The following is a 26,268-nucleotide window of genomic DNA, read 5'->3' as shown; positions in this document are numbered from 1 at the left end:
GAATTCTCAGGCTTCTAGGTGTAGCAAAATATGTACTGTTACTTTATAAACTTAAAATATGCTTTCTTCCTAGCTGGGAAAAACACCACTGATGAAGAACTGGAAGAAATGTTAGAAAGTGGTAATCCTTCTATTTTCACTTGTGATGTATGTATTCACAGCCCACTTTATGACTATCACATATTCTATTTCTTCTATTCAGGAATACGTCAATCACATACTTATTAGTTATTTCCTATTTTCCTCCTTCAAAGATTATATGGGACACCCAAATTACTAGACAAGCTCTGAATGAATTGAGTCACGACACAAAGATATTATGAAACTGGAATCCAATATACGGGCGCTACATGACATGTTTACGGACATGGCTATGTTTGTTGAGACTCAGGTAACTGAACCAATTCAAATATTGTCTTAGTAATGAAGTGCTTTGCATGTTTTGTAGTTTTCCTGTGAAAACAATACAGGACATTGACATATACTCAAATATCTAGCAATCTTGATAACTGCAACATTTTTAGATACCATTTTTTGTTTAAACACTATAATCATAACCCTGTACAAGTAAAGGCAAACTATTGAAGATTACACATCAAAGATGTTTTTTTTAAAAGGCCAGAAGGCATCATGTAGTCTGAGCTCCATGTCTGATCACATCTGCTAGGGATAATAAATAACTGCCATTGTAATCCATAAGATATACAAAAATGTATCAGATTCTAAAGGATGAGATTTTTGCAGTATATATTTAAGTACAAGTGTAAAACTATTTGTAGTGCTATAGTGTAATTTCCTGATCAGGGCTAGATAGTATAATGGGTGAATACACTGACCTGAATTCAGTGTCTACTACGACGGTAACAGAAATGGTGGTGTGGAAGAGGTGACCCTCTCCACAACCCTGCAACGTCTGCAGCGGCAACAGATCAAGGAGCTGTGCACTCACTTCGCGCCCTTGTTCTCAGCCAACCCAGGACGGACTGAGCAAACCTGCCACTCCATTGACACAGGTAATGCTCACCCGATTAGGACCCCACCCTACCGGGTGTCACCTCATGCCAAAGTTGCTATTAAACAGGAGATTGACAACATGTTGGAGATGGGTATCATCCGCCCTTCTACCAGTGCATGGGCATCTCCAGTGGTTCTGGTTCCCAAACCAGATGGGGAAATACGCTTTTGTGTGGACTACCGTAAGCTAAATGCTGTAACTCGTCCAGACAACTCTGCTCATCTTTCTGAACTAATTTCTTCTATTCAAGCTAGTGAGTATTAGAAGTACTGGGTAATTTCATATAAGAATCCTGTGTCTGCAATTCTGTGTGTTTGTATTGATTATTCGTAATTTTGCCTGTATTGTTTGTACTGAGGAAAAGGGAGAAATTTCTCCAGGAATTAATAAGATTAGACCCTATGAATGTCTATCTTGGATTCATAGAGATTGGGTATTTTTTCCTTTTTTTATTCTTTTAATAAACTCTTTTAGGTTCAGGACTTGGTTAAGTTCCTTACCTGTGGATTCAGGGGAAGGAAGCTAGGCGCCACTCTGTGGAGACAAGGGTTGTCTCCAAGCAGAGAAAGCAGGGAAGGGAGAGGGAAGTGAAAGGAATCTTTCTCCCTCTGTGATTTGATCTGTGCTTCCCCAGGAAAGTCTCTGGAAGGAGGAGGGGGGAACAGAGGGGTGTCTCGATTCACCGAATTAATCGAGTGGTGGCAGCGAGAAGGAAACCTACCCTAAGGGTTAGGGTGGGGGGAGAATACCTGCGGGTCCCCATCTTTGAACTCACAAGCTCAAAGTGGGGGTGAGACCCTAGGACATATGTACTGTTACTTTATAAACTTAAAATATGCTTTCTTCCTAGCTGGGAAAAACACCACTGATGAAGAACTGGAAGAAATGTTAGAAAGTGGTAATCCTTCTATTTTCACTTGTGATGTATGTATTCACAGCCCACTTTATGGCTATCACATATTCTATTTCTTCTATTCAGGAATACGTCAATCACATACTTATTAGTTATTTCCTATTTTCCTCCTTCAAAGATTATATCGGACTCCCAAATTACTAGACAAGCTCTGAATGAAATTGAGTCACGACACAAAGATATTATGAAACTGGAATCCAATATACGGGCGCTACATGACATGTTTACGGACATGGCTATGTTTGTTGAGACTCAGGTAACTGAACCAATTCAAATATTGTCTTAGTAATGAAGTGCTTTGCATGTTTTGTAGTTTTCCTGTGAAAACAATACAGGACATTGACATATACTCAAATATCTAGCAATCTTGATAACTGCAACATATTTCGATACCATTTTTTGTTTAAACACTATAATCATAACCCTGTACAAGTAAAGGCAAACTATTGAAGATTACACATCAAAGATGTTTTTTTTAAAAGGCCAGAAGGCATGATGTAGTCTGAGCTCCATGTCTGATCACATCTGCTAGGGATAATGAATAACTGCCATTGTAATCCATAAGATATACAAAAATGTATCAGATTCTAAAGGATGAGATTTTTGCAGTATATATTTAAGTACAAGTGTAAAATTATTTTTAGTGCTATAGTGTAATTTCCTGATCAGGGCTAGATAGTATGGTGGGTGAATACACTGACCTGAATTCAAATCTATATTTAGATCATAGAGTAAATTTGGCCTAACTAGGCCATAACAGGCAGTTAATATATTGAAAACTAACAGAATTTGTTAGCTATTGCAGAAGACTAACGTGGTGGTGGGTTAAATGTTGGGTGAGAAGTGTATTGGCAGTGATATAGAAAGAAAATTGGCATGCTACATACCCATACTTTGTTCCCATTAACAAATGGAAATTATAACTAAGTCCATAAGTGGGAGGGTGATAGCCAGTGTCCCCACCTCTCAATTTCATAAATGTTATCTTAATAAGGAGATGGGAAGAATAGATCATTTAGGGTTAAAAACAATTAACTCTATTTGCAGTATTTATAAAAATATGAAAAAATGTATTCAGTTGAACTGTATAAACTCTGTTCTTGGGATTCACTGACTTTTTTTTTTTTAATATCATGAAATTAAACTGTGTTAGATCCACTGTGAAAGAATTCAGTGGGTAGTATTGTGAATAATCAGCCTATATTTAGCATATCCCTTTGTGGAGGATTTCACATTCTATACATCTGATATGTTGCCCTGATACAAAATGAATAAGTGTGAAAATTACTGGCATATTGTAAACTTGTACAGAAATGAACAAGTTATTTGTGCATCATTTTTAATGCTTTGCTGTTCACTGCTGCTGATTTTCTTCTGATGGACAAAAACACAGGTGACAGATCTACTGTAATATTTTCCAGATCTTGCATTTCATTCCCAAAGTTCTCATCATAACTGAGCTAAAATTCATTCTATACTGGCATTTTAAGTAGTTAGTTTGGAGGAATCCACCTCCTGAAAACCTATGAATAATTTTGAATGAATATTTTGTAGGTACCCTTGCCGTTTCCATATGTTTCTTCAGATACTGCTGAACTCTTTAGTATGCCAGTTGTAGATGAGCTATTAAAGCATACCTTTCACTGAGGAATATGCTTTAAATTATCAGTATTTTGTCCTTACCTGCCCTTACCAATATTTTTTTTTAGGTTAAAATATTTTTCCTATGAGACCTTGCTTCCCATTCCTTTTTTCCATCACATGTGGATGCAAAAATAAAAAGTTCAGCCATTAATACATAATTCTTTTCCATGTTTAAAATCATTTTTGATATATTGTTTACTTAGGTTCATTATGCAGGGCTCCAGAAAATTCCAGTAGTGGTGTAAAATTTTTTTCTTAATTTTATTTTAAGGGTGAAATGATCAACAGCATAGAAAAGAATGTGGTGAATGCATCAGATGATATAGAACATGCTAAAGAGAACACAAAAGAGGCAGTTAAATATCAAAGTAAAGCACGAAGCGTAAGGTTTTTTTCTGGATTTTCAATAACTCAATTAATATGGCATAACATAAAGGTAGTTTTTACTGTAGTTAATTTCACATGCTGTAACTTGATGGTTTTTGAGTGCTTGCATAGGTCCATTCTGCTGTGGGTGTGCGTGTGTCCCATGCACCAGTGCTGGAGAGTTTTCCCTAGCAATACCCAGGGGCAGCCCCAACCATTCCCAACCTCCTTGTGCATCGAAGAAAGAGGTATAAATGATAGAGCCACCTCTCCCTGAGTTCTTTCTTGCCATCCATGTCAGTGGTCAGAGCATTTGTGTTCTATGGCAAGTTTACAGCTCTGTGTTGCCAATCTGTATGCAGTGTTGGTGAGTGTGGCTGTTCTAACTGGGAGGCAATCTGTTTGCCAATAATGTGACAGCGGGTTTGAGAGAACAGGGTTCTTCAGTCCTTTGCTGCTGAGGACTGCCTTGTCTCTCTATCAGCTCTTCAGGCCTCCTTGGACGTGGCAGATTCTGTAGTGAGAGCTATGGTGATGTTGCTCCTGGTTGCAGTCCTCTGGGATCCCTGTGGGGGTGCAGCAGACAATTGAGGACCGTCCATTCAAGAAATGCCTTTTTCCTACCTAAAACAAAGTATTGCACTCAAGGACTTGGGTGGTTTTGTGGTCCTTGGGTCTCTACAGTTTGGCTGCAAAGCAGACAAAATTACCATCCTCAGTTCCAGCGTAGACAGCAGTATTATCCCTTCCATCAGGCTGACTGCTCTAAGGGAAGGCAAAGAAAGTCACAGAGGAGAAGGCTGTTGCCCTGTGTTTTCCTGGTCTCTTAATCTAGACATCCCCAGGCCTCAAGGCATTGGTTTGACTCTTATGTCAAGGACAGCATACTACCAGACCTGGGCCAAACTGATCCTTCTCCTCCCATATCCATACCCCCAGACAGAATATCCCATTTCCTACATGCTTGGCAGTCAGTCCATCACCTCAGACAAATGTGTGTGCACAAAGCATGATGGAATCAGGATTATACTCTGCATTTTCTTTCTGTCCACACCACCTTACCCTCCAGTCCCTCTTCAGGAACGCCCTCTCATGAGTCTGTACTGAGGCAAGAAGTGCAGACTCTGTGTTCTTTGGGAACCATAGAAAAGGTTCCCCTTCAATATTTTCTAATACCCATGGTGTCTGAGACCCACTCGGAACCTGAACAAATATATCAAGAACATGAAGTTCTGCATGGCATTTCCTAGATCCAGGAGAGAGAGTATGCTGCCTTCGATTTACAAGATGCCTACTTTCATGTGATGATCCATCCTGGCCACAAGAAGTTCTGAGGTTTGTGGCAGGGGATGATCATTACCAGTTTCACCAAGCTGCCATTCGGTCTATCATTGGCACAGAGGATCTTTATCTAAGTGCATGACAATGGTGGCAGCCTACCTCCACCAGAGAGACATCCATGTTTATGCTTACCTGGAAGGTTGGTTATTTCGGGGTTGCTCTGGACACCAGGTGCAGGCTATGGTGAATCAAACTCTGTTCAATACTCTGGGTCTGAAACTAAGTGAAGAAATGTCCGTGGTATTGCCTCTGCAGAGAATAGAGTTTAGAGGAGTGGTCCTGGACTCTGCTTCTGCCAGGGCATTTCTGCTTCTTTCCAGATTTCAGACTCTACAAGACCTCTGTGTCCCCCTCAAGGATCATCCACAGACCACTGAGAGAAATCGTTTAAGGCTCCTAGGTCACATGACCAAATGTACGTATATTATTCCTAATGCCAGGCTGCATCTCTGAGCACTGTGAGATGGATCTGATCAGTCTATCACCCTCAGAGTTATCTAGACAAGCTAGTATGCATTCTGGACATGATAGCATCATCTCTTAGCTGGTGGATGCGTCAAAACAATGTGGGACTCCCTTGCACTGCTTGACTTTGGTAATGGAAACTTCGGTCATGGGGTGAGAAGCACATCTGGGTGACCTTCAGACGCGGGGTTTGTGGACTATACAGGTTACATATCCTCCTTAAGTTGCAAGCAATGTTCTCTGTGCACCAGCATTTCCTGCCTCACGTCAGGGCAAGACTATCCAGGTGCTCACCACCACCACCACAGTGGCATTTTTTGTGAACAAATGGGTGGTACTAGGTCAGACAGCTTGTGCCAAGAGGCAGTCAAGCTGTGGAATTTCTGCATACAGAGCTCCGTCACTCTCAGGGCATGTTGCCTGACGGAGATTCAAAATAGCTTGGCAGGTTGTCTGAGCAGATCCTTCAACATAGACCATAAATGATCTCTCAACCCAGCTGTTCTAGTTTGTGTTCTGCATAGAAGGGTTTCTGTTGGCCAATCAGTTTGCAACCTGGCAAAGCAGAAAATGTCCCTGATTCTGCTTCAGGGTTGGTCAGAGCCCAGAATCAATATCCAACACTTTTCTGTTTTTTCATGGGACAAGGGCCATCTGTATGCATATGATAAGGTCATGGCAGAATGATCCTCATAGCTCCAGTCTGTCTGAGACAGCCACGGTATTCAGACCTACATAACCCATTCACCAATAATCCTGCCCATTACCAATAACCAGAGACCTTGTCACACAGAACCATGGTTTGGTGTTCGATCAAATCCTAGTGCCACACCTCATGGCATGGTTCATCAATGAATGCACAAGATATTTATTGCTCAGTGGCTGTCCAGAATGTTCTCCTTAACATCAGGAATCCTTCCACATGAGCGACTTACCTGAGTAAGTGGCAACAGTTCTCTATCTGGGTGGCCTCCCATAATGCCATCTACACAGAAAATGATTCAATCGATTCTAGACTACCTCTCACTTCTTAAGGAGTCAGATCTAGCACTCACTCCATTAGGGTGCACATGGCAGCCATCTCAGCATTTCATGCTCAAATTGATGGTAAGACTGTGTTTACTCCCTCTATCACAAGAGGTTCCTGAAAGGTTTAGATAATTTCTGCCTGTGGAGATGCAGCAGTATCTTGAGATTTGAATTTAGTGTTGTCTACTCTTATGAACCCTTCTGTTGAACCTTTCACATCATGCTTACTTCTGCACCTTTCACCAGCAGTAGCTTTCTTAATGGCTATTATCTCCATTAGGAGGATGAGGAACAGAATGCACTGGTCACTGATCAGTAATATACAGTTGTCTACAACAGGGCCGCCCAGAGGGGGGAGGAGAATTGCCCCCAGCCCAGGCCCTGCAGGCCCCCCCACGAGGTTTTCTGGGGCCCCCCTGGTTGAGGTTGAGCTCGCGGCTGCGGCGCGGCAGGCAGGTCAGGGCGGGCCGGGGTGGACGGACGCAGCTGCGGCAGCGGCGGCGGGGGCGCCGCTCCTGCGGCGCGCCTCCCGCACCTCCGCGCGCATGACTGACGGCAGACCACGCGGCCCGCGGCACCCACTCGTCCGGGCTCCGGTCGACTGCGCGGTCGACCTGCGCGCAGTCCGCTGCTCAAGGCTGTCCCTCCTGCGCTGCTCCCTGCGCTGTGCTGCTGCGGCTGCGGAGCTCAACTCAAGCAGGTCCCCAGGTCTCCGCCCCTGGCGGGCGGCCCCGGCCCCGCCCGGCCGCCCCCCCCCGCCCCCGGCCCCGCCCGGCTGGTCTACAAAGACAAAGTTCAGCTACGTTTCTCTCCAAAGTAGTGTGTGATTTCCACCTGAATCAGTCTACATATACTTGACAGTTTTCTTCCCAAAGCTGCATACTCACAGGGACAAATGAAGACCCACTCTCCTTTCCTAGTGCAGTGAAGTCTACTATTGCACTGTTCCGCTGTGAAGGAACTGAGGGAAGCACTGGGCAGTTCTTCCTTTTATACTTCCCATTTAGGAGCAAGAGCAGCTCGGGCATGGGTGTGGCTGTCCCCAGTAGTACATCTAAATCCTCAGCATCAGAGCGTGGAGGACATACACCCCCGCCCCTTGCTGTAATGGACATATGCCGCGCATCTCGAAGAACAACATTTATGCAAAGGGAAATAACTTTTTTTGTTTTACTTGTATTTCTATACTGTAAGCATGTGAACATACAAGAAATAATGCTTAGCTTTTTTAGAGTTACTATGTATGGGTCAAATGAAATTGGATTTGAAAATTTATATTCAAATTGTCCATGGTCTCTACATCCTTAAAAAGTGAAATCAGTTTCTTTACCAAATTTCCTCTTCCCATCTGTTTTAAACTCCATTTGTTATTACAGGATATAGCTTACCAAATTTGTTCTGAATAGACTGTAATGTGAATTAGAATATTACTTCTGAAGGGTAGAAATTTGTGGAGGGGAAATTCCACCATTCACATGCAGTAAAGATTGGCTTTTTTTCTTTAAAGCAAATTATTTCTGAATGCATAAAAACCGTACACCCAAAAGAAGTGTTTAAAATGTGTCACTGGTAAGTAACTTCTATGGCACAAAGTTATTCAGGAGTGAAATATGTTTATAAAGACTTAGAACCTCTCTAATTGAAAGACCTATCTGGACATGTGGTTGTAATAATATATTTAAAATTAATTTGATTTTTCTGCTAACGTAAATCTCCTTCAGCAAAGTGGAAATTCCATTCATACTATATTATTTTCAAGATTCAGTGGCCATAGTTTATCATTGACATGCACTTCTATAAATGTATGAATCATCATAATTTGATGGGCATCGTATATGGTTCAAAGAAATGAAATGCCACATAAGCCGATCCACCCACCTCAGCAAAGTAGACCCCTGCCCCATGCTTCGGAAGGAAAAAAAAAACAGGGGGCCAGCCAATCTCTTCCTGGAGAAATATTCCTTCCCTCCCAATATATGGCGGTCAGCTGAACCCGAGCATGCGGGAAAGACTCTCTCCAAACCCCTCCTACCATGCACTCCCGATGGTTAGAAAAACCTTCGTCTAATCAAGCCTGAATTTCCTGACTGACAGTTTATATCCGTTTCGTCTCGTGTCACCACAGCACTGAGCTAAAAATAATTCTTCTCCTTCCTGTATTTATCTCCTTCTTTTGGTTAAGAAAAAAAAACCAGGGCTCCCTCTCTCCTTTTTCACGAGAAGGCCTTCCATTCGGATCACCAGCGCCTTATATAAACGGACTAGCACCTCCTTATCCTCTTTGAAATACCTGCGCCTAATGCAACCAGACCCCATTAGCTTTTTTTAACGCCACCACACACTACTGCACACTAGTCATCTTCAGTCAGGACAAGGAGGTCCCTTCTCCTCTCCTCTCCCTTCCAACTGAACGGTCCAGCTTATAAAGGTCATCTAAATCTCCTGGAGAATATCCCAATCCTCTTCGAATTGAATATACCCCCACTTGGTGTGTCATCCAAACTTTATCAGCCACTCCTCCTCTTGGATAAATAGATTGAATAAAATCGACCCAAAAAGAGCCCTTGAGGAACCTCCACTGGTAACCCCCAAACCCCAGTTCCCCCTTCAATACTACTCTGCAGTCTCCCCTTTAACAGCTCCTTATCCACCTCTGATTTTTTTTTCGATCCCCATCTCTTTTCCAATTTAAGTAATTCTTCATGCGGTATCGTCACAAACGCCTTTATCCTTAGAAGATATCATATATCCACCCCCATTTCTCCTGTCTAAAAAAAAAATCTGTCTCAAAGAAGGAGATTCAGTTGGTGGCACGATTTACCTTCTTCATCCATCCTGTAATCTATCCCAGTTGCCACCATCATCATGCTCTCTTCTCTCTCTTTTTTTCTTTTTTTTTTGACTTTTTTGCATACTACAGATGTTGGTCACTTTTTCCCCTTCTGAATATAGAACTACACATTAGCTAATCCAGTCAGTCAGTCATACCAAATTTATTTGGATTTTTTATTAATTATAAATGGGCTAAGCTAGCAATATCCTTGCCAATTCCTTAATATTCTAGGATGAAGATTATATCCCCCCCGATTTTACTTCGTTAAGCTTCCAGTTTTGGCTTCTACCTCAGCTACCCGTAATGTCTCCCCCATATCTTCATTCCCCATCGTCCCCTATATCTATTTCCTTAGCCTCATTAGCCATTATTAAAGACCGAGAGGAGTATTAGTCCAGATATTGTGCCATTCCAAGAGATTATCCTAATCCTCCTCTCATTTAAAGTTTAAGCGGTCCCTCCTTCTTCTTTCTTGGTTTCTTCCTATTTTATTGGGCTAAAACCGCTTTGCTATTTTTTTTTCCCCATCTGAGTGTCCATCCCATCTCCACTTGCCTTCCTTTCAGCTTCCTTGCACTCTCTGACCTCAATAAGGTAGGTTTCTCCCTCCCCCCTCCCCTCCCTCCCCACTCCTTTTCTTTTCTTTCTTTCTTTCTGACCTTCCCTCCTTGCTCCTCAGCTCGGTCTAAAACTGCTAAACTGCTACGTTTCTGTTTCTCCTTCTCATGCCTCTGACAACTCTCTCAAAACTTAACTGAAGTAACCCCAGCGTCCATCCCCCCTGAGATCCCTCCTAATGTTAGCCCAGTCCACTTCCCCTAACTACTTCCTTAATTTAAGTAAAATTGAAATCAAAAAATCATACCCCTAGTCTCATGCACCATTGATTATTATCCTTTTTTTTATTTTTATCAGCTTCATGATCACTGAAAGCCAAGCCTTGCACCCAACAACAATGTCCTCAACAACAAGGTCAATACTCACCAAAATCAAAAAATCAAAAATAAAATCCCATCCCCACTCACCGAACCAAATGATGAAGGAATTCATTAGCTATCACGTCTGGAATTAGCTATCCATTATTATTACAGTATTTTTCTATTTCTATATCCCCCATAGTCCCAAGTCCCATGATCCTATAGTTCCTGTCCTAGTTTAAAAACATAAAAATTTAAAAAGAGCTCTCTATCCATCTCTAAGCTAGCTCAACTAGCTAGCCCCAATCACTATCCTGATGATCACTATCCTGGATCTGTTTCTTCTTCCCCAAGACCATTATGGCAGCGCTAGTTATCTCATTACATTTTACCTCATTATTGATATACAATTCTACTCCCCCCAGCTCCACCTTTTCCATTTTGTTTCCTAAAAGCTTCATACATTGAACAACACATACATTTTTTTACCTGTTGGGCTCCTCTCACTCTTTTATTCCTCGGTAGTAACACTTCCCGGTAGTTCCAGTATGTAGATCATCCTTTCCCTCCTCTTCCTTACATACAAACATGCTCCTGGCTATGTCTATTTCCTCTTCTTGTCCTCTTCCCTCTCTCAAAAAAAAATTTACTGAGGAGAGCCAGTATGACTCTCCCCTGAATCTCCCCCCCCCTAGTTACTCTACATTTTCCTCCCCTCTGCAGCCTCCTGTGTTATCCTATACTCTTCTCCTCCCTTAGAAAATTTGGCGTGAGAGCAGGAGAGAGAGGTCCCTCCCAAAGCCCCCCAGTGCCCAGTCCCAAAGCCTCCTTTCCCTTCCCACTCCTCTCCCCAGCTCCTCCTACTTCCCTCCTTTCCTCTCCCACCCCCTTTTGCATCCTTCCCCAGAACAGTCCCCTGTCACCAAAGCCTCCCATCCCCCATACATCCCCTTACCCTCCTTGTAACACCACTCCTCCTCTCATCCTCTCTCTAACGAGAAATCTCACCCATTCATTCATTCCCATGAAGGGAGATCATCGGGGTTCTGACCCATCCCTTCCTCCTCTTCCTTTCAACCTCACCTGTAGTCTCCCAATTTAGCACTCTCTTGAGACTGAAGGATCGGCTGTTCTCCGGATTCCCTGGTGATCAAAGGCAGATTCATCCCCACTTCCGATCCTTTTCAACCTCAGGTCCCAGGTCCACATCCTCTAACCTATCCTCCGCACCCTATCCCCAACCCCCTTCCTATCCTGCCCTTCCATTCCTTCCACACCCTGCATTCCCTTCCTTCCATCCCCCCTCCTCTTCCCTGCCTTCCCTGCCGTTCCCTCCCCTTCCCCCCCTCCCTCCCACCCCCTGGTTGCTGTTGCCTTCTCTTTTCCCTTCCCTCCTCTCTGTCCTTACCCACTTGCTGTTTCCTTCCTCTCTGTCCCTTCCTTCAAACCTGACTCTCTCCTCTTCTCCCCCTCCTTTTTCTCCTTTTCTCTTTCCTCTCTTCACTTCTTCCTTCCACCTCCTCCATCCTCTCCCTCTCCCTCCCTCTTCCCCTGCCAAACCTCCTGTGCTCCCCTGTTCCCCTGCTTCCCTCAGTGCTCCATCAGCCTCTCAAACCCCCTTCTATCTCTAAACAGGGTCCACCTGATCTCAGTGATGTCATTGGAAAGGTTTATTTTTAAAAGCTGCATTTAATTCACTTGCATTGACACTGAAAATGCTTCAGTGTTTGAATATGCTTCTTCCCTTCAGCCCCAAGATGAGTCATTATGAAGTCAATAATCTACTAAAACAATTGCTTTTTGACCTCTGAACACTAATGGTTTTGCAATCTAGCATCTGCATTATATTAATATTCTTTTAAAACTGCAATGGAATTTTCTGAGTTATGTAATACAGTGTGTGGGGTGGAGGTGGCAAGGGAGACTACAGCAAGAATTTTCTTTGTTCTTGGCATGTTAAGTAACTTCAGAGCAGGCAAGTCATATGGAAAGACCTGACTGTAGAATTGTACTTAGATTATTTTATAGATAAATAATCTTTGGTTTCAAGAGCAAATTATACACAGTCTGTTTGAGGTATATATATTCTCTGTCCCAGTACCCTCTACGTAAACATATAATTTTTTTCTGTATTGGGAACTGTTAATATGTTTAAAATGAAGTAGATATGGGAGCCCAAATGTTTTCTTGTAAATACTGGCAAAAAAGCTAATAAACTCTAGCCTCACTAGATTAGAGATCCTTTTAAGAAACCAAGTGGCAGTCAAAAATGGTAGTCAGGACCATTTCAGGCTTCAAAAATTAAGGTGGTTCTAAAAAGATTGAATTTCTTTTCTAAAGATCGAGACTAAATCCAGATCCTGTTTAACACTGTGTTCTGAAACTAATCACCTTGCTTTTCTTTGACAGAAAAAGTGGATAATTGTCATTATATCGCTGGTGTTGGTTGCCTTAATTGCTCTAATTGTTGGTCTGTCACTTGGTATTCGATGATGCTTGGATAACTTCAGCATGCGTGTATCTGCCAATGCGGCAGTAAGTAACTAATAAACTAATTTGCTTCATTGTTGTTGTTTAGTTTTGAGAACTCACTACGCAAACAAGCTATCTTGTACAAACGCTTAACGCATATACAGTGTAATACTAATGACCAGGCATGGGGGATGGACATGACGAAGTAGTGAATATTGTCAGTCTCTAGTTGCTGTAAAAGCCCTTATGTTCAAAAATAATTCAAAAGATATCTACGAAAACTGAGATTTAGTGGTAATTTTATGTAATTTTACAGAGTTCAACCTCATTATGTAAGAGGTTGACAGTGGGACAGATCCTCAGCTGGTGTAAATTGTCACAAGCCTGTTAACTTTTACATGGAAAATGCACACCAGCTGAGGATCTGCCCAAGGTGAGAAATCATTTTCACTTGGAGTTTAACTTTTATCACATAGTGTGTTTACAATTATAAAGAGCTTTCAAGACACCCATATTACATATGCCAGTCCGAAGCCAGAGTGTGTTTTGCAACACAAGTGCATTAAGATTTCCCAGTTAGAAACCAGACTTTTTAAATCGTACGCTTTCTAATCAGCTCTTTTATGAGATGGCAATATTTAGAAGTGGGAATCTGCACAAGATACTAACTCTAAAATAACAACGCAAATTTGTGGTTTTGAGACTTCTCAGCCTTTTTCTATATTAGCGGAACAAGTTATTGTCATCTACGTAGCAACATTTTCTTCAGTCACAATCTACGCTGATGATCTGCAAGGATGAAAAGGTCAATGATTCAGAACTTGAAAGGGAAACTCTGTTGTACTTATGATCTTAGATACTCTGTATACTAAAAGGATGGTCATACTGGGTCAGAACAATAGTCCATCTAGCCGGGTATCCTGTCTTCAGACAGTGACCATTGCCAGATGCTTCAGAGAGAATGAACAGAACAGGGCAATTGAGTGATCCATCCTCTGCTTTTGGCAGTTGGAGGTTGATACACCCATAGTGCGGGGCTGTGTCCCTGACCATCTTGGCTTATAGCCATTGACCAGCCTATCCTTCATGGATTTACCTATTCTTTTGTGAACCCAGTTACACTTTTGGCCTTCACAACAGCCAGTGGCTACTTCTGTATCTTTAAAACCTGGAAATATTGACATAATTAGAAGCAGCATTCTCTTTCATACAGCTCATCAGGAATAGTTATTTAAACTATCACTTTTTTAACATGTTTTTGTTGTAACTAATACAATACCATCTCAATTTGTAGTTTAGTAAATCCTGTCATTTGCATATTAAACCATAGAATCAGGAGCACTTCATCTTACATTAGCCTATGTGACACATTTAGTCCAACGAACCCATTTTGTTCCTGCAATAATTAATGGTGAGCTATCAGATATGTTATAGTTGCTTAGTGACTTTCTTATTGTGTAACCCTTCTGCCAGGCCGAAACAATAGCAGCAAGGGCCGGGTTCAATACATATGGGTCCCTTCCCTACAATGTAATGCAAAACCAGCTCGAGCCCCCCCCCAGTGACCTGGGAAAATCTTACACACACCCCTGGGCGCCTCAAGGAGGCAATACTTCCCCTCTCGCAAGCACAGAGTCTTGGTGTAGCAGAAAAGATTTAATTACATGAGGTAAACAACAAGCATTAAATTGGGAAAATACCTCAGCTAGAGTTCATAGATCAAACCGTGAGCAAAGACCCACCCAAGGAAATTGGGCCGTGTCCTTCTCTCTGGTCTCTTGAGTCCAGCAACCCCCCAAATCACCCACAGTCCCAAAAGTCCCACAATCCAAAAGTCTCTGTCCCGGGTCAGGCAGCCCCAGAGTTTGAGAGTCTACCTGCAGAGGTCCCCCTCCCCAGGCTCGGTAGAAAGGGGCACCTTACGTGGTTTGGGGCCAACTGCCCTGCCTCTTCATGGGGTTCTGCTCCCACTAGTCGTCCCCGCAACTGCTCAGCTCTGCTCGCTCCGTGGGCTGCTCCACCCGTCCCACAGCTGCTCCGCTCTACCAGCTGCTCTGGTCCACCAGCTGTCCTGTGAGTCGCTCCAGCCATCCTCGGAAACTGCTCGCTCCACTCTGCCAGCTGCTCTGCTCCACAGTATAGCTTCAGGCTCCCCCACTGGTTAGCACAGTACTCAGTGCTCTTAGCTCAGCGATTCCAGTGATTTCAGCTCTTAGTGATTTCAGCTCACAGTAGGGGAGCCCAGTGCCAGTGCACTACTGGTCCAAAGTGAGTTCAGCTCAGTAACCTGTATCTAGATTCTTAAGGGAATCAAAATTAACTCTGACATTCCACAGTGGAGAGAGGCATAGGCAAAACTGGGGCCTCTGGCTCACACAAGGAGCCTGCACCACCAAGTACAGATACCTGTCCCAAGCCTCTCTCAATTCACTGGGTTTTGGAATCCATGTCCCTTGTCTAGCAAGTGCTATTTAATGTAGGTTGAGTCATTTCTGTCATAAAGCAGTCATAAAGTTCCTCATTCACATAATTAAGGTAACAGCACTTTTTTTTCCTTCCTGCCCCAATAACAAAGAAATTGGGGATTCCACAGTGTGAAAATAACAATCCCATGCTGCCGTGTGTTATGCTAAGTGGAGTGGGTTTACCAATGCAAATGCACATTCCTAAAATTCCTTTGCCCACTCCTCATAATGTACCACCAGATGTCAGGGTAGATCTCATCCTGACTCTGCTTACACAGGAGGCACCTAAGGGCGAAACCTAATCCCCTAGGCGAAGGGAGGTCTCAGACCTATCCTAGGCCTGCGGGAACTCAACAAGTCACGATGCAGATGAGTTCCGCATGGTACCCAGGGCGACCGTCATCCCATCCTGGGATCCCGGAGACTGGTACGCCACCCTCGATATGAAGGGCGCGTGTTTTCACGTCGCCATTTCTCTTCCACACAGAAGGTACCCTCGGTTTGGGGCCTACCATCGTTATTCCCAGTATAAGGCCCTCCCGGTTGGTCTCTATACAGCCCAGGGGTATTCAAAGTGCATGGCTGTAGTTGCCGCCTTTCTTCGCCACCGTCGGATACACGTTCTCCGTATCTAGACGAGTGGCTCATTCGAAGAACCACCGGGCCCAAGTTACCAGACATATGGGCATCGACACGAACCTATTCCTGTGTCTAGGCCTGATGATCAATAGTAAAATCCACTCTGATTCCCACACAGGGAAGGGAATTCATTGGGGCCTGGACTCCAAACTCGCCAGAGCCTGCTTACCTCAGCCTTGGTTTCAGGCGAGGGTAACAATTGTACAAGGTCTACGGACCTTCCCGCCAACTTGGGCTCGCACTTGCCTAGGTTTCCTGAGTCACATGGCTGTCTGAACGTTTGCAACTGGACATGCCAGGCTTCGCCTCCGTTCACTTCAATCGTGGCTCACCTGGGTATGCCACCCGGGCAGAGATGGCATACTTGTGGTCGTCTCGTTCCCCTCGAGCAGCCTAGGCTCCCTCGACCGGGAGTCAGCGTCCTCCCTGGGGTATCCAGGGATGCTGTTTCATTCACCCCTCAGGGTCCCTCATGTCAGACAGCCCATCTCTCGGCTGGGTGCGCACCTGGCGTAGTTTCGCACTCACGGCCTTCGGTCAGCACAAGAGCTGGCCTTACACATCAGTGTCCGAGAGCTGAGAGCAGTCTGCCTTGTGTACCAGGCGATTCAGCTGGCGGATCATCTCAGCAGATCCTTCCTGTCTCACAAGTGGTAGTTTCCTCCGGTCTTTATCTATTCCATTTTCCTGAAGTGGGTCTTTCCCCGCATAGCCCTCCTCGCTCTCGCAAGAACAGAAAGAGGGAGAAATTCTCCTCGTTCCAAGGCCTCTCCCCAGGCTCGGTCTTGGAGGATTTTCCTGAGGCCGTGGATCAGCCATCTGCCGTACGCTTTCCACTGTCCCCGCTGGTTCACAAGGTCCTGCTAAAACTCCGCAGGGACAGAGCGCCCCTGATCGGGATCGCTCCAGCGTAACCTGGGCAGCACTGGCACACCATGTTGCTACACCTGTCGGTAGCAACCCTCTTGGGACAGACCCCATGACGCGGGATCATGGCGACCTTCACCACCCGGTCTTGTAATCCCTGCACCTCACAGCAGGACTCCTGCGTGGCTAAACCGATCCGAGTTACGTTGTTCTGCCTCGGTTCTACAGGATTCTCCGGGGTGGTAGAAAATCTTCCATTCGGTTAAAGTATCTGGCCAAGTGGAAGTGTTTCTCCTGCTGCTCCGAAACGCACAATGTTTCTCCCGCTGGGGTCCGGCTCCATTCCATCTGGTTCCTCAGGGCTTGGAGCGTTTATACCCATAGGCGCTGACTTATATGGGCTCCCTGGGGCTTTAGCCCCAGGAATATTCCCAAGCAGGGGCTCTGCTCCACCAAAATGTCTTCTCCCCTGCTTGGAGCGCCCCCCCGCCGCCGCCGCCGCCAGGGCTGGAGCTTCCCCCCTCCCCTCTCCTCCCCGCCCGGCCCCAGAGCTTCCCTGCAGCATGAACGCAGCGTATCTCTCTTCCTTGCCGCTGCTGCCGCCAGCTAGCATAACAGCAGTGAGTAGCATCTCGGAGGGGAGGGGAGGGGGGGCCCTGCTCGGCAGCCCTCTCCTCCTCCCCGCCCCGCCCCCCCTGCCTGAAGCAGACAGAGTGTCTCTCTCCCTTGCCTCTGCTGCTGCCGGCTGCTGCCTAAGGGCTAATATGACAGCAATGCAAGCTGCTGTTGCTTCCTGGAGCACCGGCCGGGGGGAGGGGAGGGGAGCGGAGTGGAGGGGGCTGTGCCATGTTTGGCATCCCTCTCCTCCCCCTACCTGGAGGAGATGCAAAGGGGACTTCCGGCCAGGACTCAGAGACTGACCTCACTCACCTGAGATGGCTGCTGGAGCTTCCGTGAGTGTTTGACCCTATGATTCCCCCCTCAGCCCCAGCCCCCACTCCTGCCCAACGCTGGGGAAGGGGCAGCCCCATGCCATCCCCTCCCACCGTCCCCCAGTGGAGCTACGGTGAGGGGCAGCAGGCTGCAGCCTGCAGCAGGGGTCAGGGAGGCAGGAAGCCATATGAAGGCAGTGCCCCCCCCCTCCAGCACCCACCCACCACAGGGCAGATGGGGGAGGGGATTCATAGACCTACCTGAGCAGCTGGGGCTTGGGTGAATTTTATTACACCCGTCCCTGCTCCCCCACCCCATAGCCAGCCACCACCCTGCCTACCCCACTTCTGCCCCATGTTGGGCAAGGGGCAGCCCCATCCACAATGAAGTTATGGTGAGGGGCAGCAACATGGAAGGCCACCTGTGATGGCAACCCCTCCCCCCAGTACCCATCATAGGGGAGGTGAGTGAGATTTCTGGACCTGAGAGGGGGCCTAGGAGCATGTGCAGTGACTGTGGTGCAGAGTGAGTGTGCTCTGGGGGGCAGAGGGGGAGAGGAGGGGTCCCTCCCCTGGAGCTTGCTGCTGCCAGTGGTGGTGATGGGGAGTCCTCTCTGGCCCTAGCCCTGGGGCAGCCTGTCTGCACCCCAAGTTCCTCATCCTCAGCCCTGCCCCACCCCAAAGCCTGCACCCCCAGCACAGAGCACGCTCCTGCACTGTGAACCCCTCATCCCCAGCCCCACCCCAGAACCCTCACCTGAGGGGAAAAACATGCAACTTAAATTTGGTGGTCAGTTTGGAGTATCATTGTATTTAGCACAATATTTGATTATTTTACACCCTTCAAAGTATGTAACTGGTCGTATACAGGTGTTTTCTCTGAATACTGTCTGTGTGCCTCAGTTTCCCCAATGCATTTCTTAAGGCTCTAGATGGTGGGATAAGGGGGTGTGATTGTTGTAGAGCCCTAGAGGGCCAGTGTGATGCCGTCTGCACAGAGAATGGCTGCAACCCTGCCTCCAGGCAACTGATGGCCTGGGCCACTCTCCTGCAAGGTGCCAACTGAAGGTGTTGGAGAACAAAGAGATCAGGTGGCCTCCTAATGCCTGGAAAAGAGACAAAGGCCAGAGAGGAGGGAGAGTCAGTGCCCTGTGCAGAGTTTCGGGAAGCGCATGGTGTAGAAGAGGACGCTGGGATGCTCTAGAACAGGGGTTGGCCGCAAGCTGATTTTTCATGGCATGTGGTGCAGGCTGAGCAACTTAAAGTATCTAAATAGGTGCCACCAGACATTGGAAAACTCAACAAGGAAAAGCAAAGGCAAGGATCACAGTAAACTAATAAGATCTGCATTTTAATTTAATTTTAAATAAAGCTTCTGAAACGTTTTGAAAGCCTTGTTTACTTTACATACAACAGTAGTTGTTATATATTATAGACTTATAGAGATACCTTCTAAAAAACAGTCAAATGTATTGGGGGGAGGGTTGGGATCATAGTTTAGTGGTTTGAGCATTAGCCTGCTAAACTGAGAGTTGTGAGTTCAATCCTTGAGGGGGCTATTGGGGGATTGGTCCTGCCATAAGCAGGGGATTGGACTAGATAACCTCCTGAGGTTCCTTCCAACCCTAATAATCTATGATTACTGGCACATGAAGCCTTAAATTAAACTGTATACATGAAAACTCAGCACACCACTGCTGAAAGGTTGGTGACCCCTTGTGGTGGAGCAGGGGCAGTCAGAGATAGGTGAGAGGCAGGTATTCAGCTGTAACATGAGCTAGGCCTGGGGGAGGGGAGATCGACACCTCTGCCCAGGAGCTAGACAAAGGAAAGGAGCTGAGTGGAGGGGGTGGGGTCAGTCTTTGGTTTGGGAGCTGGGTGGGGGGTTTGCAGGGGAACCTAGGCTGGAATCCAGACACCCTGAATCCCCAGAAGGGCCAGATTGAGGGATCCTGGCTCTGGACACGAGCTGGGCTGTATCCTGAGTTCCTGTTGTCCAATAAAGCTTCTGTTTTACTGGCTGGCTGAGAGTCACTGTGGGTTCCAGGAAGAGGGGTGCAGAGCCAGACTCCCCCACACTCCATGACACCCCTGCTCTAGAACTACTCCATACAAAGACAGTCAGGACTCTGGGGGAGCCTCCTCTCTCGGAGCAGACTGTCTCCAGGGCAAGAAGCTTACACCTTCCTGGGTCTGACCTCGGAGCATTCAGCATGCGCTGTCCGCACAGGTGGGGCTCCTAGGTAAGCTAGAGGGTCCTGCACCCCAACTCCACAGTCAGACGTGACTCTCAGTCAGTTGGTAATACAGGAGGCTTATTAGATGACAGGAACACGGTCTAAAACAGAGCTTGTAGGTACAGAAAACAGGACCCCTCAGTTAGGTCCACTTCTGGGGCTGGGTTCCCCAGCCCTAAGTTCTGGGTGCCTCTCTATTTCCCCAGCGAGCTCCAAACTGACAGTCCCTCTAGCCCCTCCTCTGGCCTTTGTGTCTCTTCCAGACCAGGAGGCCACCTGATTTCTTTATCCCAACACCTTCAGTTGGCACCTTGCGGGGGAAACTGAGGCACTCACACAGTATTCAGAGAAAACATTAAGAACATTCCCACTTTGTCACAACAGGTGCAACAAAATTTAATACTGTATATTGAAGCAGGCAAGTGCTGCTTCTGACTTTCCACTTTTAATTGACCCTTGTAATCTTGTGGTGCCGACGCATTGTAGCTTCATTTTATATCGGCTTACAGGGTGAGAGCGGGGAGGGGGGGGAATCACCATTTTGGGCCCCACCAAAAATTATACGAACCTGCCGCCTATGTTTATACCTCCCCCCCAGTGGGGCCCCGCCATAAACCTGGCTCTTCAATCTGGTTCTAACCAGTCTTGTGACTGCCCTATTCGAGCCAATGTCAACATGCTCATTGATATACCTGTCCTGCAAGACAGTCTTCCTGTAGCCTTTCCTGCGGCCAGATGAGTCTCCGAGCTTCAGACTCTCACAATAGGCCCAAGGTATACTGTATTCCTCAGGGACAAGGGCAGTTATTACCACATCCGACCTGCCTCCCTAAGGAGGTGTCGGCCTTTTATATCTACCAGGATATCTTCCTTCCGGTCTTCTTTCCGAAGCCACTCTCTTTGCAAGGAGAGCAACGGTTGCCCTCCTTCGACATCCATAGGGCGTCCGCAATCTATATCCAGCGGACAGAGCCCTCTCGTAACGCCCCCAAAACCTTCATCGTACCGGCATACCGGACAAAGGGCATACCTGTCTCCTCCTAGAGGATTTCATCTTCAATGACGTTGTGCATCCGCACCTCCTCTGTTTTGGCCCATGTTCCATAGAGCCACCTTGCTGCACATTCCGCCAGGGCTCAGGCTTCTCAGCTGCCTTCCTGGCTCGCATACCCTTTCGGGGGATGTGTTGTACACCTACCTGGTCCTCGGTCCACACCTTTGCCTCATTGGTCCAGGAGTCCAGAGCTGATGCAGCCTTTGGCTTAGTGGTTGCATTCTGCAACATCTAACTCCGACCCCACCGCCTACGTAAGGCTTGGGAATCACCTAACTGGAATGCATAGGAGCAATCACTCGAAGAAGAAAAGACGGTTACTCACCGTAGTAACTGTTGTTCTTCGAGATGTGTTGCTCCTATCCATTCCAGACCCGCCCTCCTTCCCCACTGTCGGAGTAGCCGGCAAGAAGGAACTGAGGAGCGGACGGGCCGGCTGGGGTATATAACAGGCGCCATAGCGGCGCCACTCCAGGGGGCGCCCAGCCGGCCCGCCGGAGTTGCTAGGGTAAAAATGTTCCCGAGAGCCGTGCACGCGCGGCGCGCACACCTAACTGGAATGGATAGGAGCAACACATCTCGAAGAACAACAGTACTCACTACGGTGAGTAACCATCTTTTATTAACCCCATCTGTAAAATAGGGAAACTGAGGCACACAGTCGCGTGCCCAAAGTTATGCAGCCAGCCAATAGCAGAGGTGGGACTACTACATCCACAGCAACAACAATCTGAAAACAGAGGAGTTGGAGGCTGCATGCGAACACCACCCGCTACAGGGGAACGAGGGCTGCGAGGAAACTGCACTACAACTCCCAGGAGGCACTGCAGTCAGGCTTCACCATCTCTCACTATAAGGGGTGACCAGGGTACATCATGGGAGATGTAGTCTGATGAGGGAGTCTGGCCTATGGAGGAGAATTCTGCCACCAGTAAAATTTTTTTTTTGTCCAGGTGGAAACACTTCACCTAAACGTCTCTCCTGTTCACTGAATCTTTTCCTCCAAAGTCTTTATCAAAAACACCATCATAACACCCCTCCCCTGCTCCTTTTCTTCCTTTTAACGGTTCCACCAATCAAATTTTCCCCTGAAAACCGAGTTTGGGGGCAAAATTTTCCGGTTTCCAACAGCCAGAAACCAAACAGTTAGAGGGACTTTATTTTATGATCACAAATACAAATATTTGTGGTGGACGGACGGACAGACACACTCGCACGCACACGCCCCTGTCCTTCCTCCCTCCTGTTTTGACGGGAGCGGCTCCCAGGGTCTGTTTTAAAATAAATCAAACCAAACCCCACACAATCTGTTACCCGTGAAAAATATAAACTGCGTTTCCGTCCCTGCCGTCTGTCATCTTTCATTGGCCCAGCTGCCGTTGGGCTTCTGTGATACCCTGGGACAGACCGCTAGGTGGTATTAGGCGGTTTGCAGTTGCAAGCTAGTGGGCGGGTGGCGAGATCTCAGCCAACGTGGGCTGGTTTGTGCCAATCTGGGCCAGCTGTTTGACCCATGATCCAGTGCCCACGTGCCCTGGCTCCGCTCCGACCCATCGAGGTTTCTCTGCTAAATCTGGCTGCTGCTCAGACCTGCCAAAGGGTCTCTCTGCCGCCAGCGTTGTCTCCTGATGGGGTGTCTGGGCTGTCAGGGTACGGGCTTTGCTGTGAGCCAGCCGAGGGGGCTTTGGTTGCCGTTTGGCGTCGCAACAGGGCTCAAGATGCCATAGGGGAGGCTCGTCCCATTCCATAGAGCCAGTGGGGTGCCCCCTGCTGGCCGCCCATTGGACTGCTGGGAAGCTGCTGGTGGGGTTGTGGCACCGGGAAATCTCTGACCTGGGGGGGGCCACACCCTCCCCCTGGGTCTGCTTTGCACCGATCTATACACCAGCGGCACCTTCGCCAGGGTGATGGGGGTGTCACTCTGCGGCCCAGGTTGTGCCTTGGGGAGATGCCTTGGTGGGCTGGTCCCTGGGGCTCGGGGAGCTTGGCGTGCCAAGGGTGAGGCTTTGAGTGCCCGCTGTGGGTCATAGACCCTGTAGGACTAATAGAGATTCCCCCTCCCCCCTTGAAGCCATAGGGGTTTGTGCTGTCAGAACGGAGTTGTAGCCTGGTTGTTGTGGTGAAGTGATGACCTGGACCACTGTGTGTCATAGTCCCTGTAGAGCTAACAGCTGAGGGAGAGTCCCTGATAGCTCGAGCAATAGGGGCCCCTGTGTTATGAGGGTGATGGTCTGGTTCCAGCCATACTGCTACAGAGATGCACATGCAGAGCTCTAGTGATTTGCTCCAGTGTGTTGGTGAGGAGGGAGCCCGTGTGTCGGAGAGGAGGGAGTTCCCCACTCGCCCACAGGCACTGGCTCCTGCAGGCCCCGGAGCTCCAGGCTGGCCCTTCTGTGGCACCCCATCCTCATAGTGCCTCAGAATGAACCTACCCCAAGGCAGGTCAGGGTCATTTTCCACTATTTTGCAGACTGGGGGAAACTGAGGCACAGAGCGATTAAAGCAATGCAACCCAAGAAGTCTGTGCTAGAGGCAGGACTTGAACCCTTTTTGATCTTAGACAGGACTGTGGATGATCCAGGTGGGAGTTACCCTGGTCAAATCTGTGCCCTGTAGGATTCAGCATAATCTTGGGAGCCAGTGCAAGTGGAGATCTCTTATTGCCATGGTTCTCTGAACCCCAATGGCACCCTAAGGATCCACCCCCAATAGCTGGACTGACACCGCAGCCAGCGCTCTGGCTTGCTCCCCACTGCGTGAAACTGTGTGTAACTGGCTGGAATACCCCCGGGCGTCACACTGCCCCCTGCTGGCAGGAATCCCAGCCCTGCTACCCGTGACAGGGCCTCGGGGTAGGATACACCTCTAGAGAGACAGCCCCTGCATGGAAGAGCTCCCCAGCTAAACAAGGGCAAAAGGAGGGCTTGCTCTGAGGAAACTGAAGCCCAGCTGGCCTGAGCAGTTCAAGGGCTGGTAGGGAATCTGGAGGCAGCAGGAGGACTCGAACCGAGGCCACGGAGGCTAATGGAGCCGGTTGTTTCACGGCAATGGGGCTGCAATGCTCTGCCCTGGGAGCTGGGAGAGGCCCAGCTGCTCAGGTCCGTGGTGGCCGTGGCTCCTGCCCCCGGGGGGCCTGGCTGATGTGGTGCATGGAGCTCTCCCAGCCCCCCGCCCCCATTAAAATCCTCCCCAGCTCCCTCCGGCGACAGAACAAGGAGGAAAGTTTAGAAAACTTTATTAGCTCTTTTTCCCTTTGAAGTGGCAGCCCCCCGGGCGCAGAGTCAGGCCTGCCAGCCAGCCCTGCAGCCAGCCCGTCGGCGGGGGCGGGGGGGGGCAGCGCCAGGCCCTGCCGAGATGGGGCAAGCGTCGTGCTCTTCCCACCGGGTACTGGTCACCATGCAAGGCACCACGGAGCTCCATCTCGGGGTCAGGCGTCCTCGGCTCCAAGGGGAAAGGCTAGGATGGCGAAACTCGAACTCGGCCCTTCCACAGGGCCGGGGTGCTCACAGCGCCTCCTGCTGGAGAGGGACCACTTGCCCCTTGGGAAGCCTGTTTGCCCCCCACTGGGGGAGGGCTGTTATTCTTCTGCCCCATACTGGGAGGGGCTGTTTCTGCCCCCCCTCCAAGAACCTGCCTCTGCCCCATACTGGGAGGGGCTGTTTCTGCCCCCCTCCAAGAACCTGCCTCTGCCCCCTACTGTCTCCTTAACCCTTTGTCCCTCTCACCACACGAACCTCGAGCGGGGAAGGGGGAAATTAAATAAGATTAAAACAATAATAATAAACTTCAAACAATGCCAGGAGTTTGCAGTGTCCTGTCCCCACCCACCACCCCCCATGGGCGCCTTCCCCACCCGTGTCACAACTTCCCCAGTCCTCAGCTGCTCAGTACCTGCTCTTACCTTCTGGGACCAGGCCCCTCCCCGCAGCCTGCCCATACACAGCCCCATGCTCTCAGTGGAGGGAGCGGGAATCCTTCCTGCCTCCCACCCCCACAGCACTCTTCAAATATTGCCGGGGGGGGGGGAAGTCTCTCTGTTGCCCTCTAGTGGTCAGACTTTGTATGGTGGCTCAGGAGTCAGCTACTGCGAGTCTGGTCTTTTGGGTTAATTAGCAGAGGCGCCTGCTTTTTGAATCCATAGGTCCCAGGTTTGGTCCCAGCCAATGACCCAGCTGGGGGGGTTCCACCCAGACGTCCGTTCTGGTTTTACTGGGGGAGCTCACCACACTGATCCCCCCCCAACACAAATCAATCCCACACCCCACTCAGTCCCTGGGCCTCTGGCTGCCAGAGGTGGAAACTGGACAACAGGCAGTGCTCAATTTGTGCCAGGGTTTGGCAGTTCATAGCCCCGGCACCTCTGGGCCTGGCCGTTCAGAGCCCGGCACCTCTGGGCCTGGCAGTTCAGAGCCCCGGCACCTCTGGGCCTGGCCGTTCAGAGCCCCGGCACCTCTGGGCCTGGCCGTTCAGAGCCCGGCACCTCTGGGCCTGGCCGTTCAGAGCCCGGCACCTCTGGGCCTGGCCGTTCAGAGCCCGGCACCTCGGGGCCTGGCAGTTCAGAGCCCCGGCACCTCGGGGCCTGTCTGTTCAGAGCCACGGCACCTCTGGGCCTGGCCGTTCAGAGCCCGGCACCTCTGGGCCTGGCCGTTCAGAGCCCGGCACCTCGGGGCCTGGCCGTTCAGAGCCTGGCACCTCTGGGCCTGGCCGTTCAGAGCCTGGCACCTCTGGGCCTGGCCGTTCAGAGCCCCGGCACCTCTGGGCCTGTCCGTTCAGAGCCACCCTGGCCGTTCAGAGCCCGGCACCATGGGGCTTGCTGCATCCATTATGAAAGATTAAAAAAAAAAAAAATTTGCTTGCGCGCCGGCTCCTCTTTCATCACAAATTAAGCACTGAGGCCAGGGGCTGGCTCACTCGCTAATCACTCGGGTCTGTTCGTTCCCTCTGAAGCTCCTGGCACCGGCCACTGTCGGAAGACAGGACACCGGGCTGGACGGACCATAGGGCTGACCCAGTCTGGGCCATTCTGGTCTTCTCTAGGGTCCCCCTTCCCCCGAGGAGTCCAGGACACCCTCGCAGGAC

General features: G+C 48.4%; 1 protein-coding gene across 1 annotated transcript; it reads left to right on the top strand.

Moving 5' to 3' along the window:
* The first annotated feature begins 1,822 nt into the window (after positions 1–1,822).
* Positions 1,823–4,566, top strand: LOC120391229 (syntaxin-2-like). Its single transcript, XM_039514700.1, has 4 exons — positions 1,823–1,939; positions 2,047–2,184; positions 3,844–3,954; positions 4,492–4,566. Exons 1-4 carry the CDS (start codon positions 1,823–1,825, stop codon positions 4,564–4,566), a joined length of 441 nt encoding a protein of 146 aa, XP_039370634.1.
* The last annotated feature ends 21,702 nt before the right edge of the window (positions 4,567–26,268 follow it).

The sequence above is a fragment of the Mauremys reevesii genome, linkage group 25 (genome assembly GCF_016161935.1).
Source record: "Mauremys reevesii isolate NIE-2019 linkage group 25, ASM1616193v1, whole genome shotgun sequence".
Taxonomy (NCBI): Eukaryota; Metazoa; Chordata; order Testudines; family Geoemydidae; genus Mauremys; species Mauremys reevesii.
The sequence above is the reverse complement of the archived record's forward strand: the minus strand, read 5'-3'. Positions and strand labels throughout refer to the sequence as shown.